The sequence below is a fragment of the Myxocyprinus asiaticus genome, chromosome 7 (genome assembly GCF_019703515.2).
Source record: "Myxocyprinus asiaticus isolate MX2 ecotype Aquarium Trade chromosome 7, UBuf_Myxa_2, whole genome shotgun sequence".
NCBI classification, from domain to species: Eukaryota; Metazoa; Chordata; class Actinopteri; order Cypriniformes; family Catostomidae; genus Myxocyprinus; species Myxocyprinus asiaticus.
The window spans coordinates 2,563,053-2,575,620 of record NC_059350.1 but is presented as its reverse complement, the minus strand read 5'-3'; the positions used below and the strand labels follow the sequence as shown (position 1 = coordinate 2,575,620).

General features: G+C 39.2%; 2 protein-coding genes across 2 annotated transcripts; one reads left to right on the top strand and one right to left on the bottom strand.

Annotated features, from left to right (window-relative positions):
- Positions 1-1,836: 1,836 nt before the first annotated feature.
- Positions 1,837-4,999, bottom strand: LOC127444221 (guanine nucleotide-binding protein G(I)/G(S)/G(O) subunit gamma-5-like). The gene is made up of 3 exons (XM_051703494.1): positions 4,833-4,999; positions 3,074-3,200; positions 1,837-2,952 (listed from the first exon to the last, which is right to left on the bottom strand). Exons 1-2 carry the CDS (start codon positions 4,920-4,922, stop codon positions 3,075-3,077), a joined length of 216 nt encoding a protein of 71 aa, XP_051559454.1. The 5' UTR covers positions 4,923-4,999; the 3' UTR covers positions 1,837-2,952; position 3,074.
- Positions 5,000-7,646: 2,647 nt separating this feature from the next.
- Positions 7,647-12,538, top strand: LOC127444215 (B-cell receptor CD22-like). Its single transcript, XM_051703482.1, has 3 exons — positions 7,647-8,552; positions 8,664-8,912; positions 9,012-12,538. The coding sequence occupies exons 1-3, from the start codon at positions 8,474-8,476 to the stop codon at positions 9,290-9,292; spliced, it is 609 nt and encodes a 202-aa protein (XP_051559442.1). The 5' UTR covers positions 7,647-8,473; the 3' UTR covers positions 9,293-12,538.
- The last annotated feature ends 30 nt before the right edge of the window (positions 12,539-12,568 follow it).

Genomic DNA, 12,568 nt, shown 5'->3' with positions numbered 1-12,568 from the left:
GAGAACTCTCAATACTCATGACAAACTCTGGGACCATTCACAAAGAAAATCTTGAGGGGGAAATGCCCCACCTAGCTCTCCATTAAGCCCAAAATATACTTCAGTCAGACGTGAACGCAAGGCATGACTCAACTTTCATCATCAGCAGAGTGTTCAAGCACTGGACACGTGCGGCCCAACTTTTCCAACCACGTGTATGTGCATACGCCTGGAATTATTTGCACCAGTTAGTGGGTCCACAAGGTGACAAGCACTCACAACTGAGCTGTTGCTGTCACAAAGAAGCACTAGAAGATATAATCGGTGCTTAATAACAGGAGACGGATGTGGAAACAACAGTGGATGTGCATGTCAAGAGCGCGTGTGTGAGGAAGTCAGAAGATACCTGTGTTTGTATAACTCAAGTTTTAAGGAATATAAAGACATATTTATGGATTGAAACTCTTTAAGATAAATAGTCCAATATCTCATAGCAGTTGTAGGACCCATGCGCCAACCGCCTGTGTATAAGCACGGCCAAATTAAGTATACTTTGAAAGGCTAGTGTTCGGCTGTACACAGACGCTAAGCATTTGCATCAAAACCGAAGTATACTTTGGGCTTTAGACCCGGCCATGCCTGTTATGCCTTTGTAAGGCAGTGTCAGTTATGACACAGGTCACACCTCCCATCAGCCCTTGCAGTCTTGAAGGAAGGCTCCCTCCATCCTGTCCGCTTCGGCAACACATTTATTATCTCTATGGCTACGGTCATGGAAAATATCATTTTTAAACATCATTATCAGTTTATATTTGTTGGATCTAATGCAGGGGCGTAGATGCTGGGGGGTATGGGGGGAGGTAACTAAAGTAAACTCCTTAAGATAGTAAAGGAACAAATGTAACATTATAAATCACTGCAATATGAACCTCTGATGCCTTGCAAAATATAATATGCACCACTGCTTTTGTCCGTGATTATGTAAATGACACTCCAACCACTGGTCACACCGGAGACATTAAATATGCAAATCATTTGAATGGATTACAATGATCTGACAAATGTGGTTTGTAAATTAAAATTATGTAACATCTTGTTCTACCTGATTGATTACCTTTCTCTGTAATTGTGTGTAGAAATAACCCAAGAATTGTTCAGCTGTATCAATATTGGTTTCATCATGATCCATGTTAGCATAAAAGTCTGTTTTGTGCCACTCAAATCTACACAGTGTTCACATGTATACCACAAAAACTTCACTTGTTTTGTGTCTTGCCCCAACAAGAGAGCTCCTGTGCTCGTTCTTGACAAACTCATGATTGAATTAAGTTGTGTACACATGAATGGAGAGCCGCAGTTTCAAGAAATCAATCATTTAATCTGTTATCTACTGGTTGACTTTAATCATCTCATCTATGATCAACAGTTTCTGTCTGTTTAACAGCAGCTGTGGGCACTAATTGCAGGTTTTCACACATTTCAAACAAAATTCGTTGTTGGATTTAGTATGTTGAGAGACATATTTGTCATTAAGTCCGTTTACATGCACACCAATACGCTAAACTATATAAACAGCCGATTATACAAGAACGCGATTACGTGAGATTTGAAATAATCGGATTATTCTGTTTGACGTTAAAACGTAAACAGGCATGTGCACGAAAATAGCCGCACACTGTATAAACCAGAAGAGAGGTGTTTACATGCAATACGAAATCGGGCTAGTGGGAAAAATAATCTAAGAGTGCCAACTGGTTTTTGCTTAAATCGTTTATATAAGATCGTCCATGTAAACGCACCATTTATGTGCATTTGAATATATTTTAAGCCGACACAACAAAAGATAAATAACAGATAAATGATAAATAACACAAGTTTTATTTTTAAAGTCAGTTTAGCAAAAGGACATCGAAAAGAGTATAAAGTTCAAATGTAACATTTCAGTAGAAGTTCATCTAGAATCTCAATACCATAAAACTTTCAAACCAAACTCTAATGCTTATAGAGCTGTTCAGCCGTGACGGCAATTTGTAGGCGAACCCGGAAGAGAATTCGCCATGGGTTCCCTCGGGATATTCCTCTGAATATTTATAATGGAGTTTTTGAACTTATGAGTAAAATAAGGTCTGTGGTAAACATTACTTAACGATACACGGACGTTTTGTTCTACAACATAAATTACACATTTCCATGCCTTAAAAGTGAATTTTTAAGCCGCCGTGTGTTTTAAAAATACGGTTGAATACGGTTTTAAAATGCACGTTTGAGGTGTGACTGTGTGTAATTTATGTTGTAGAACAAAACGTCCGTGTATCGTTAAGTAATGTTTACCACAGACCTTATTTTACACATAAGTTCAAAAACTCCATTATAAAAATCCAGAGGAAAATCCCGAGGGAACCCATTGTGAATATATAGGTTTTTGGACTACAAGCTGAACAGTTCTAACACTTATGGATTAGTAAACGACTATCGTAAAAAGTCTCACTATGTCAGCTAATTTTAGATATTTATTCTATTCCTTCTTACTCCGTTTCATCATTAATATGGGCAAAAAATTCAACTTCGTGAATATGGACGTCCTGAAAATCATACAGTTTGCAATATAGTGTTTTTGTTTTATAAAATTTAAACCAAAAATAAAACAGAGTTTGGTGGAGTTTTAAGGTATCATAAGGCAGACTGGGACAACAACAACAACACAAGTGTGTTCTCAAATTGTGGGGTGAATTTGTATTTAAAAAAAAAATAAAAAATGTTCATGTTAAATGGGAATACAATAACAGATCGTACCAAGGCATAGTGTGTATAAGTTGCATGTTACAACAGTTCATATAATAAAACCAAATAAAACCAAAAGCAACATTAATTTTCTGTTTTGAGTAAGTAGTGTTCCAGGAGCCTTTATAGCATAGTGTGAAGTTAGAGAGAGACTTGAGGACAGCTACATCATCGAAATCATCTTCAGCAGCTCTGAAACACAAATATATTAAAACATAGTCTTAAATCAGACAATGTATATAAACACAAACTGATCAGTAATGAAACTTCTCCAATATGTTAATGAGGTGGAGGAGGAGACAGCTTGTGGTACCTCATAGCAGACCGCAGGATTTCGGGGGGCGGAAGGGGTTGTCGCTGGACGGCACCCCCATCAGCAGCGGGTCTTTATGAGCATTCTGCAGGCAGAAGTTCTTCAGGTCTGTAGCAGCTTGAGACACCTACAGATATTCAAATAATGAGCAACAATGCAGGTCATGTTAAACTTAAAGAATAAAGAACTATGGGGCCTGGGTATCTCAGCGAGTATTGACGCTGACTACCACCCCTGGAGTCGCGAGTTCGAATTCAGGGCGTGCTGAGTGACTCCAGTCAGGTCTCCTAAGCAACCAAATTTGCCTGGTTGCTAGTGAGGGTAGAGTCACATGGGGTAACCTCCTCGTGGTCGCTATAATGTGGTTCTCGCTCTCGGTGGGGTGCGTGGTGAGTTGTGCGTAGATGTCGCGGAGAGTAGCGTGAAGCCTCCACACGTGCACTACGTCTCCGCGGTAACGCGCTCAACAAGCCACGTGATAAGATGCGCGGATTGACGGTCTCAGATGCGGAGGCAACTGAGATTCTTCCTCCGCCACCCGGATTGAGTCACTACGCCACCACGAGGACTTACAGCGCATTGGGAATTGGGGAGAAAAATAAAAAAATAAAACAAAGACCTATATCAGATTTCACAATAAAATAAAAACAAAAATCATTGCTAATCCACATTTTTGTGGGATTTTTACCCCAAACCCCTCTTAATTTCTGATCCTCATCCATTGGGCGTGATTCATGAAACGCAAACACAACAAATGTTTCTGTAAATAGTTCGTAAACTAATTCAGACAGAAACTGTTGCAATTGAGCAAATGATGGACAATAGTTTGACGATCCATCTGCACTCGGGATGCACCGATATGACATTTTTTTGGCAGATACAAGACAAAATGATTTTTTTGGCCATTTACCTTGTTTGCCATCAGATCTCCGTTTTGCTTAGGAGTTACGCTTTAAGAAAATATACAGAGTGGTACAAAAGCTACTTTATTGTTCTAACAATACATCATTTCCATTCAACATGGATTTGATTTTTTTTTTAACATGACAACTGATGTGGGTTATAATGATTAAAAAGTTATTATGCACTTCTAAAACATGTTTGCACTTTGTTTTTGCAGTTCTAAATGATAGAAGTCACATTTTACATATGATCCCATTTTAAAAATGTATATTAGGCTATGCATATTCGACACGGTTCACTTTTTTTGGATTTCATTTATTTTGGAAGGAGTTTTTTATATTGCATGCAGATAAAAACTATAAACTTTATACAAAACATTTATGTAATTAACAAACAATAGTTTTGATTTTAATTTGGTCAATAATTCGACAGTAAATATTGGTGCATGGCATAAAAAATACCAAGGTATTGGGTATTACATATATATATACATATATATATATATATATATATATATATATATATATATATATATATATAGAGGTGTAAACCAGTAAAAAGCAAGTGCTGCTGTCTATTAGCATGTATTTGCATTAATAATGACTATAGGGAACAAAAACTAACTGTTGCTTGATGGAAGTTTATGCCTAAAATACCCTGAAGACTATATAACACTTTTAAAAACATATTTAAGGCATCTAGGACACACAGTAATATTAAAAAACAACATTATTTCCCCATAAATAAGTCTTCAAACACAGTTGGTTTGTCGATTAGCTCTAGCTGTGACTCATCCCGGGAAACTCTCTCTAAACTTTTTCATCTTTATTCTTAATAATGAAATGTAGCAACTTACGTTAATTCGCCGCACTTTGGCCTCTATCCGGAGCTGTTTGACGGCTTTCTTCACCACGGCTAGATTACTGCTGGCGTTATTGTTGGACATGATGACTGACAAACAGGAGAGAGTTTGCGGAAGTTTCAGGAGCGACGCGCACGCGCACACGCATAAGCACGCGCACGCGCACACGCATAAGCACGCGCACGCGCACACGCATAAGCACGCGCACGCGCACGCGCACATATATGGTCACAAATTAAATGTCAAGTTTGACTCATTATATCAAAATGTTTAGAGATATTTAAAGGAATCTCCGGGTTCACAACAATGTCACGCAACAGAATTTATTACATAATGTTGATCAAATAAAATAACATCTACTCGTTCCTCGCCTCTTATTGTAAAAGACACTTACACTCGTGCACGCGTCGTTGAAAAGCATAAACACTGTGCTCATATTTTCGTTAAAGCACTTCCATAAATTATTAAGTAAAACTGTGTATTATTTGGAACTGTAAAGTTGTCCAAATCATCATATTTGTGTGGATGATTCACCTTGTAATCCCATAAAGAGTGGTGCCTGTATATCAAAATGTGTCCTCACGCACCTGGTGTTGGGTAAATATTTAGCAGATGGATTTTTAGACTGTTGCTGGCCCTTTTTCATCGTTGGACATCATTTAACGGATGCAGAAAACAAGGACAGCAGTCCGGCAAAAAATACCCAAACAACTCCATGTATGTTCAATGGAGATTATGTCAACCCCCCACCCCCTTGGTTTAGTTTTAGTTTTTTTAAAAATTACATTGAGTCTGTTTACATGCACACCAATATGCTGATCATTCCCAAAACTCAGTTTATTTAAAAAATCTGACAAACCGGGATAACATGAGATATGATACAGTTGAGTTATTCTCTGCTTTTGACGTCAAACCATGAAGAGACATTCACACAAGGTACTGTACGTACATTGGATAAGCCAGTAAGAATGCTGGTTAAGGTGTGTACATAAAACAAGAAATCGGGGTAATGGGCAAAAATCTACCCATGTTGATCGGTTTATTCTCAAAGATCCTGTAAGTGATTTTTTCATGGAAAGGTATGCAGAAAAAGTTCCTACTCACTGAAAGATATTAATAAAATAAGTGTCCTGAGATATCTCAGCGGTCTCGGTGATAGCTCTAGACTCTGTAAACAGCAAACAAAAATCTGTCCGTGGGCCGCAGTCCCTGACGCTTTCGACTGTCAATCATTTTGCATGTTCTCATAGTATTGTAGCCTCAGCTTGATACTGGAGAACTGGCTAATTACAGACTGATTTCAAATCTCCTGTTTATGTCGAAAATACTAGAAAAGGTAGTGTCCTCCCAACTATGTTCATTTCTACAGAGAAATAGTATATATGAACAATTTCAGTCAGGATTTAGGCCCCATCACAGTACAGTGACTGCACTTATCAGAGTTACTAATGACTTGCTCTTATCATCTGATCGCGGCTGCACTTCTCTTCTAGTGCTTTTAGATCTTAGTGCTGCCTTCAACACCATAGATCACAACATTCTCTTGAATAGGCTGGAGAATTATGTTGGCATTAGTGGACTTGCATTAGCATGGTTTAGGTCCTATTTAGCAGACCGCTACCACTCTGTGTAAACGAGGAATTGTCAAATAAAAAAAAAGTAAAGTATGGAGTGCCACAGGGATCAGTTTTAGGGCCTCTGCTTTTCTCCTTGTATATGCTTCCCCTGGGAGATATTATCAGGAATCAAGAAATAAATATCCATTGTTATGCAGATGATACCCAACTTTATATTTCTTCAAAACCTGATGAAATTGCACAATTCTCCAAATTAGCAGAGTGTATCAATGAAATCAAAGATTGGATGGCCAGAAATTTCCTTCTACTCAGAAGTACTAATTATTGGACCAAAAACCTCTAAAAATAAGCTGCTAAAATATAATTTGACTCTCGATGGATGTATTGTTACATCGTCTTCAACAGTGATGAATTTAGGTGTTATATTTGATACCAATCTGTCCTTTGAAAATCAAATTTCCAATGTTTGTAGAACAGCATTCTTACACCTCAGAAATAATGCTAAGTTACGACACATGCTCTCTGTTGCTGATGCCGAAAAACTAATTCATGCGTTCATCACCTCAAGACTGGATTATTGTAATGCATTACTGGGAGGATGTCCAGCAAGATCAATAAATAAACTTCAATTGGTTCAAAATGCAGCAGCCAGAGTGCTGACTAGAACCAAGAAATATGATCATATTAGCCCCATTATATCATCATTATTCTATTTGTTTCCATGTCTCAACCTTGGGACTCCTATCCTGAGGTCACCAGAAACGGCCAGATCCAGCTCTGTTCATGCTTGGTGTCGGACTCCACTGCTATGTGTCGCTGAGCGATGATGACTAATAGCAGCCGGTGCCAGCCAAACATCACTTCAGTCTATTACGATGGACATCAGAGGATGAACTGATGCTAACTCCATCCATAAGACATGGGATACTTCATATTGCCACTGCCTGAACCTTGGACTTAGGATAGACCTCACTGAAATGAACTGCGATGCACCAAACTGATCTCTGCCTGCATCACCTCGGTCTAATGATAGACTACACTCTTGAAATGGAATACATAGACTATCAGTTAATTGCCAACAAAAGCCTTCATCAGCCAACTAACAAAGGACAATGCATCTATGTGAATTTCTGCAGTTAATCCAGGATGAACTTCAAAGATATTAGTCATTAATCTTACAGTTCATACAAAATCTTTGTTTAAACACTGACTCTTAACTCTTACATAGTTTACTAATTTTGAACCATGACCTGCACTGCACATAAATAACTAATATTGTCATTATATTCATGATGTTATTCAGAGGGGCACTGGCTCTCACAGTGAGTCTGGTTTCTCTCAAGGTTATTTTTCTCCATTAATCAACATCTTCTGGAGTTTTGTGTTCCTTGCCACAGTCGCCTTCAGCTTGCACACTGGGGTTATAAATACAGTTATTATTTAATTATAATGACTTGACTTGCCTGCCCTCCGAAGTCACATTATGTCCATGTGAATAACCTTTAGAAATATGATTCCAGTTTTTAGGTTGTTATTTGATACCTTGGAAATACTCTTCCATTATGTATTTGTGCCATTTAAAAAAAATCTTCTTAATGTCTTGCAGGATGTCTCGTCTTTTCTCTCTGATCTTTCTGCTTGTGATACACATTCTTGTCTATAGCAGGAATGTGTTGTAATCGCAGCTTGTAGTTTTACACACACACACACACACACACACACACACACACACACACACACACACACACACACACACACACACACACACACACAATCTGTTTTCTGTTTCTCAGGAATTTGTTACCAACCTTGGAAAGTGGAGTATTCAAATCTGAACAAATGTGCTCTCAAGGGATCAACAACATTTCTATCTGGCAGTTATACATATCCAAATACTCTCACTGTGACAGAAACATTTTGGACTATAAATCCAGAGAAAAGCATTGAACAAACCAATCTGTTTGATGATCCACATAACAACAGCAGGATTGAGTAAATACTGGGTAAAACCAAACCTTTAGTCTCAAACTGAGTAATGTAGCAGATGAGGATGAAGGCATGTACTGCTTCAGAATCCTGACAAACGTTGAACATCAAAGATATCTGGGTATGCCTGGGATCAAGCTCAAAGTGACAGGTACAGATAAACTACCACACTACACACAAGTGATAAGTATTTATTATAGTTGAATTGAATATGTACAGAGTGTCTGAACATAAATGAAGTGTGACTTTTCTCTTTATCAAGAGCTCAGAGTGGAGATTCCTCAAGAGGTCATAGAGGGAAATTCAGCAGTTTTGTTTTGTAAGACCACCTGCAGCTTCACAGACAGGACCAAATATACCTGGTTCAGAAACAGAAAGTTTTTCTCAGAATCATTCAGGACAAATGAACTCTTGCTGCAGTCAGTCAGCAGTGATGATACAGGAAAATACAGCTGTGCAGTGACACATGAACAACATCTCCAATCTCCTACTGTCACTCTCACTGTCAGATGTAAGGAATCACTCGGATTTACCTGTAAATTGATAAAAACAAAATTCAACCTAGACTGAATGCTGTGGTAGACATTATATTTATACTTTTTTTTTTTAGATCCCCCAAAGAAAACCTCAGTGTCCATCAGTGGATCTGGTGAAATAATTTTGGGTAATTCAGTGACTCTGACCTGCAGCTGTGATTCAAACCCACCTGCTTGGATTTACACCTGGTTTCAGGAGAATGAAACATCAGCTATTGGATCTGGACAGAGTTTCAGCATCTCCAGCTTTAATTCCAGTCACAGTGGACAGTTTTACTGTTTAGCTCAGAATAAAAATGGATCTCAGAGATCAGCTGCTGTATTTGTCACAGTTACAGGTAAAAACAATGGTTGAAAGTCAATGGCTGGGTTTCCCGATAACATTGTGACTTAAGCTTTTACGATCATCTTAACTAACGTCGCTTGTTATTTTATGATGGAGTAACACCTGTTTCACAAACCAGCACGTAGATCGCTCGTTATATAGTAGAACTTAAGTGCTTCGTTACGGGAGTCGTCCAGTCCAAAGGTGCTGATCACTTTGGCCAGTATGTCCAGGTGTTTGTCTTCTCAAAATGAAAATAAGGTGGAAATACTGACAAACATGAAAGTTGTTTGTAAGCCGAAATGTATTAACTAACTATTACAGAATTTAATTAAAGAAATAATGATGGCGTTTCAGATGTATTGATGCTCAATCATAGAGGTTAATGAAAGTGACGCAATAAATGCATGTAACGTGAATGTACGCAATGTGAATCTTAAGGGGCTGTCACGTAGCCTAAAGTTTTTTTTTTGCTGGAAACTGAACAAATGCACAGAGAACAGGATTAAAATGATGGGCATCAGTATTGAACTACTCACAGACCTGTCTAAATATTAATATATCATCTGGTTAGAGTTCAATGTGTACTTGTCGCCTTACTGCCACTATGCATTATGCAAATTGTTACTGCCTCGTAAAAAGACTATAGGCGAGCTGATTTGAACCAGCCATCGGAGGAAGGAAGAAGAGGAGGAGGAAGAGAGAGAGAGAGAATCTCTCATTGCACACTCTCACTCTAATCTCCTCTGTTAACCATATTTAAATGATTTATTAAGGCATATTTATTTAAGTTTCATACTGCGTAGTCACATTACTCATATGTCTTCTTAAATAATCTGTTTAATAAGAACATATCGTATTTCTTTTGCCATTACATTATGCTTATCAAAGAAGGCTAATATAATGTTATACTGTATTACGTGTCATGTAAATTTAGACCTATCACTGCGGAGACTGCCTATTGATTTTCACAGAAGTGAGGCTCAGAAACAGAAAGTGACAGGACACCTAGAAAGGGGAAAACCACAACAAACTGGCACAAGACAGAGCGCACAGGGAGATTAAAAAGAGAGCAAATGAGGAGGGTAATGAGGGAGACCAGGCGAGACAAATAAACTAATAATCAGGCAAACAAGGGGACGAGGTTTGCACTCTATAAAGAATAGCCAGGAGAGCACATGGCAAGAGAACCAAAACAAAAGTCATGTGGTCAACACAAACACAAGAGGCAAGACATGGTCAGGATTCTGACACAAAGAACTATAAACAAAGCTGACTGTTGTGACAGGATCCTGACATTAGTACTTATAAAATGAAAACAAGTACAGGTATGACAGATAAAGATTTTTTCAGCATGATGCCACGCACAAATATCCCTACTAATTTTATATTGGCACAAAACACCAATATAAATTACAGTACACATCCACGTCAAAAAGCATTAGTGACAGTGAAAGCTTATTTTAATCTAATACAAACAAGTACACTGATGAGCCAAAATATTATGACCACCTGCCTAATATGCTGTTGGTCCCCCTCGTACCACCAAAACAGCTCTGACCCATTGAGGCATGGACTCTACAAGACCCCTGAAGGTGTCCTGTGGTATCTGACACCAAGACATTAGCAGCAGATCCTTCAAGTCCTGTAAGTTGCGAGGTGGAGCCGTCATGGATCAGACTTGTTGGTCCAGCACATCCCACAGATGCTCAATCGGATTGAGATCTGGGGTATTTGTAGGCCAGGGCAACACCTTGAACTCTTCAACATGTTCCTCAAACCATTCCCGAACAATGTGCGCAGTGTGGCAGGGCGCATTATCCTGCTGAAGGAGGCCAATGCCATTAGGGAATACCATTGCCACGAAGGAGTGTAACAATGTTTAGGTAGGTGGCACGTGTCAAACTGACGTCCACATGAATGGCCAGATCCAGAGTTTCCCAGTAGAACATTGCCCAGAGCATCACACTCCCTCCACCGGCTTGTTGTCTTCCCACAGTGCATCCTGGTGCCCTTACTTTCTCAGGTAAACGGCACACATATACACAGCAATCCACGTGATGTAAAAAAAAAAAAAAAAACGGGACTCATCGGACCAGGCGACCCTCTTCCAATGCTCCAAGGTCCAGTTCCGACGCTCGCGTGCCCATTGTAGGTGCTTTCGATGATGGACAGGGGTCATCATGGGCACTCTGACCGGTCTGCTGCTACGCAGCCCCATACGCAGCAGGATGCGATGCACTGTGTGTTGTGTCAAATTCCTCCCATAATCATCATTAAAATATTCTGTAACTTGTGCCACAGTAGACCTTCTGTCGGTTCGGACCAGATGGGAAAGCTTCGTTGCCCTTGCGCATCGATGAGCCTTGGGCACCCAACACCCTGTCACCGGTTTGTGGTTTGTCCCTCCTCGGACCACTGTCAGTAGGTACTCACCACTGCTGACCGGGAGCACCCCACAAGCCTTGCGGTTTCAGAGATGCTCTAACCCAGTCGTCAATTCGGCCCTTGTCAAAGACACTCAGGTCTTTCTTTACTCCTGCCCATTTCTCCCGCATTCAACATGTTGACTACGAGAACTGATTGTTCACTTACCATCTAATCTACCCAGACTTTAACTTGTGGCCTTGTTAGGAGATGATCAACATTATTCGCTTCACCTGTGAGTGGTCATAATGTTTTGGCTCATCAGTGTACATCAATAACACCTCAAATCAATGGCATACAATGCCCCAAATGTAGAGATGCCACTGGCTGTAAAACAAAATGCTTACCACATACCTTATGTTACTCATACATCCAAAACGTCCATTATAAAAACCGATAGGAAATTCCAAAATAGAACCCATGGCAAATTAGCCTTCCGGTGGCTGAACAGTTTTATAGACTAGACAAGTGTTGCTCAAAGATGAGTCACATTTGCACACAATGTCAGAATATGCTAAAACATAACTGATGTCTTTTAACCTTACCTAATGCTTCACTTCATCTTCCACACTTCCATTTACAGTACATACCTTGAGATGAACTACTGTGTGCTCAGTATACTCCTAAACACCTTTTGTAATTGAGAGAAGTTTCAGACCAGTCGTCTTCTCAGTCTTGAGTCTGAAGTCTTTTGCCTTTACAGAGTAGAAGCAGAACAAAGGCAAGATAAAGCTAATCACATTCTCTCAGGTTTAGATTTAAGAAATTTACAGGCAAAGAAGTTACCAGTTTATGGACGATATCTAAAGTGATTTTTCGAGACTTTCAAAAATCTTACACTGGAAATCTGCACTAGTGTCATGTGACTGGAGGAGAATT

Coding starts and splice junctions, on each gene's coding strand:
- LOC127444215 (XM_051703482.1), top strand. CDS start 8,474: ATGTACTGCTTCAGAATCCTGACAAACGTTGAACATCAAAGATATCTG. Junction 8,553..8,663: donor GATCAAGCTCAAAGTGACAG/GTACAGATAAAC, acceptor CTCTTTATCAAG/AGCTCAGAGTGGAGATTCCT. Junction 8,913..9,011: donor TGTCACTCTCACTGTCAGAT/GTAAGGAATCAC, acceptor TTTTTTTTTTAG/ATCCCCCAAAGAAAACCTCA.
- LOC127444221 (XM_051703494.1), bottom strand. CDS start 4,922: ATGTCCAACAATAACGCCAGCAGTAATCTAGCCGTGGTGAAGAAAGCC. Junction 3,201..4,832: donor CCAAAGTGCGGCGAATTAAC/GTAAGTTGCTAC, acceptor GAATATCTGTAG/GTGTCTCAAGCTGCTACAGA.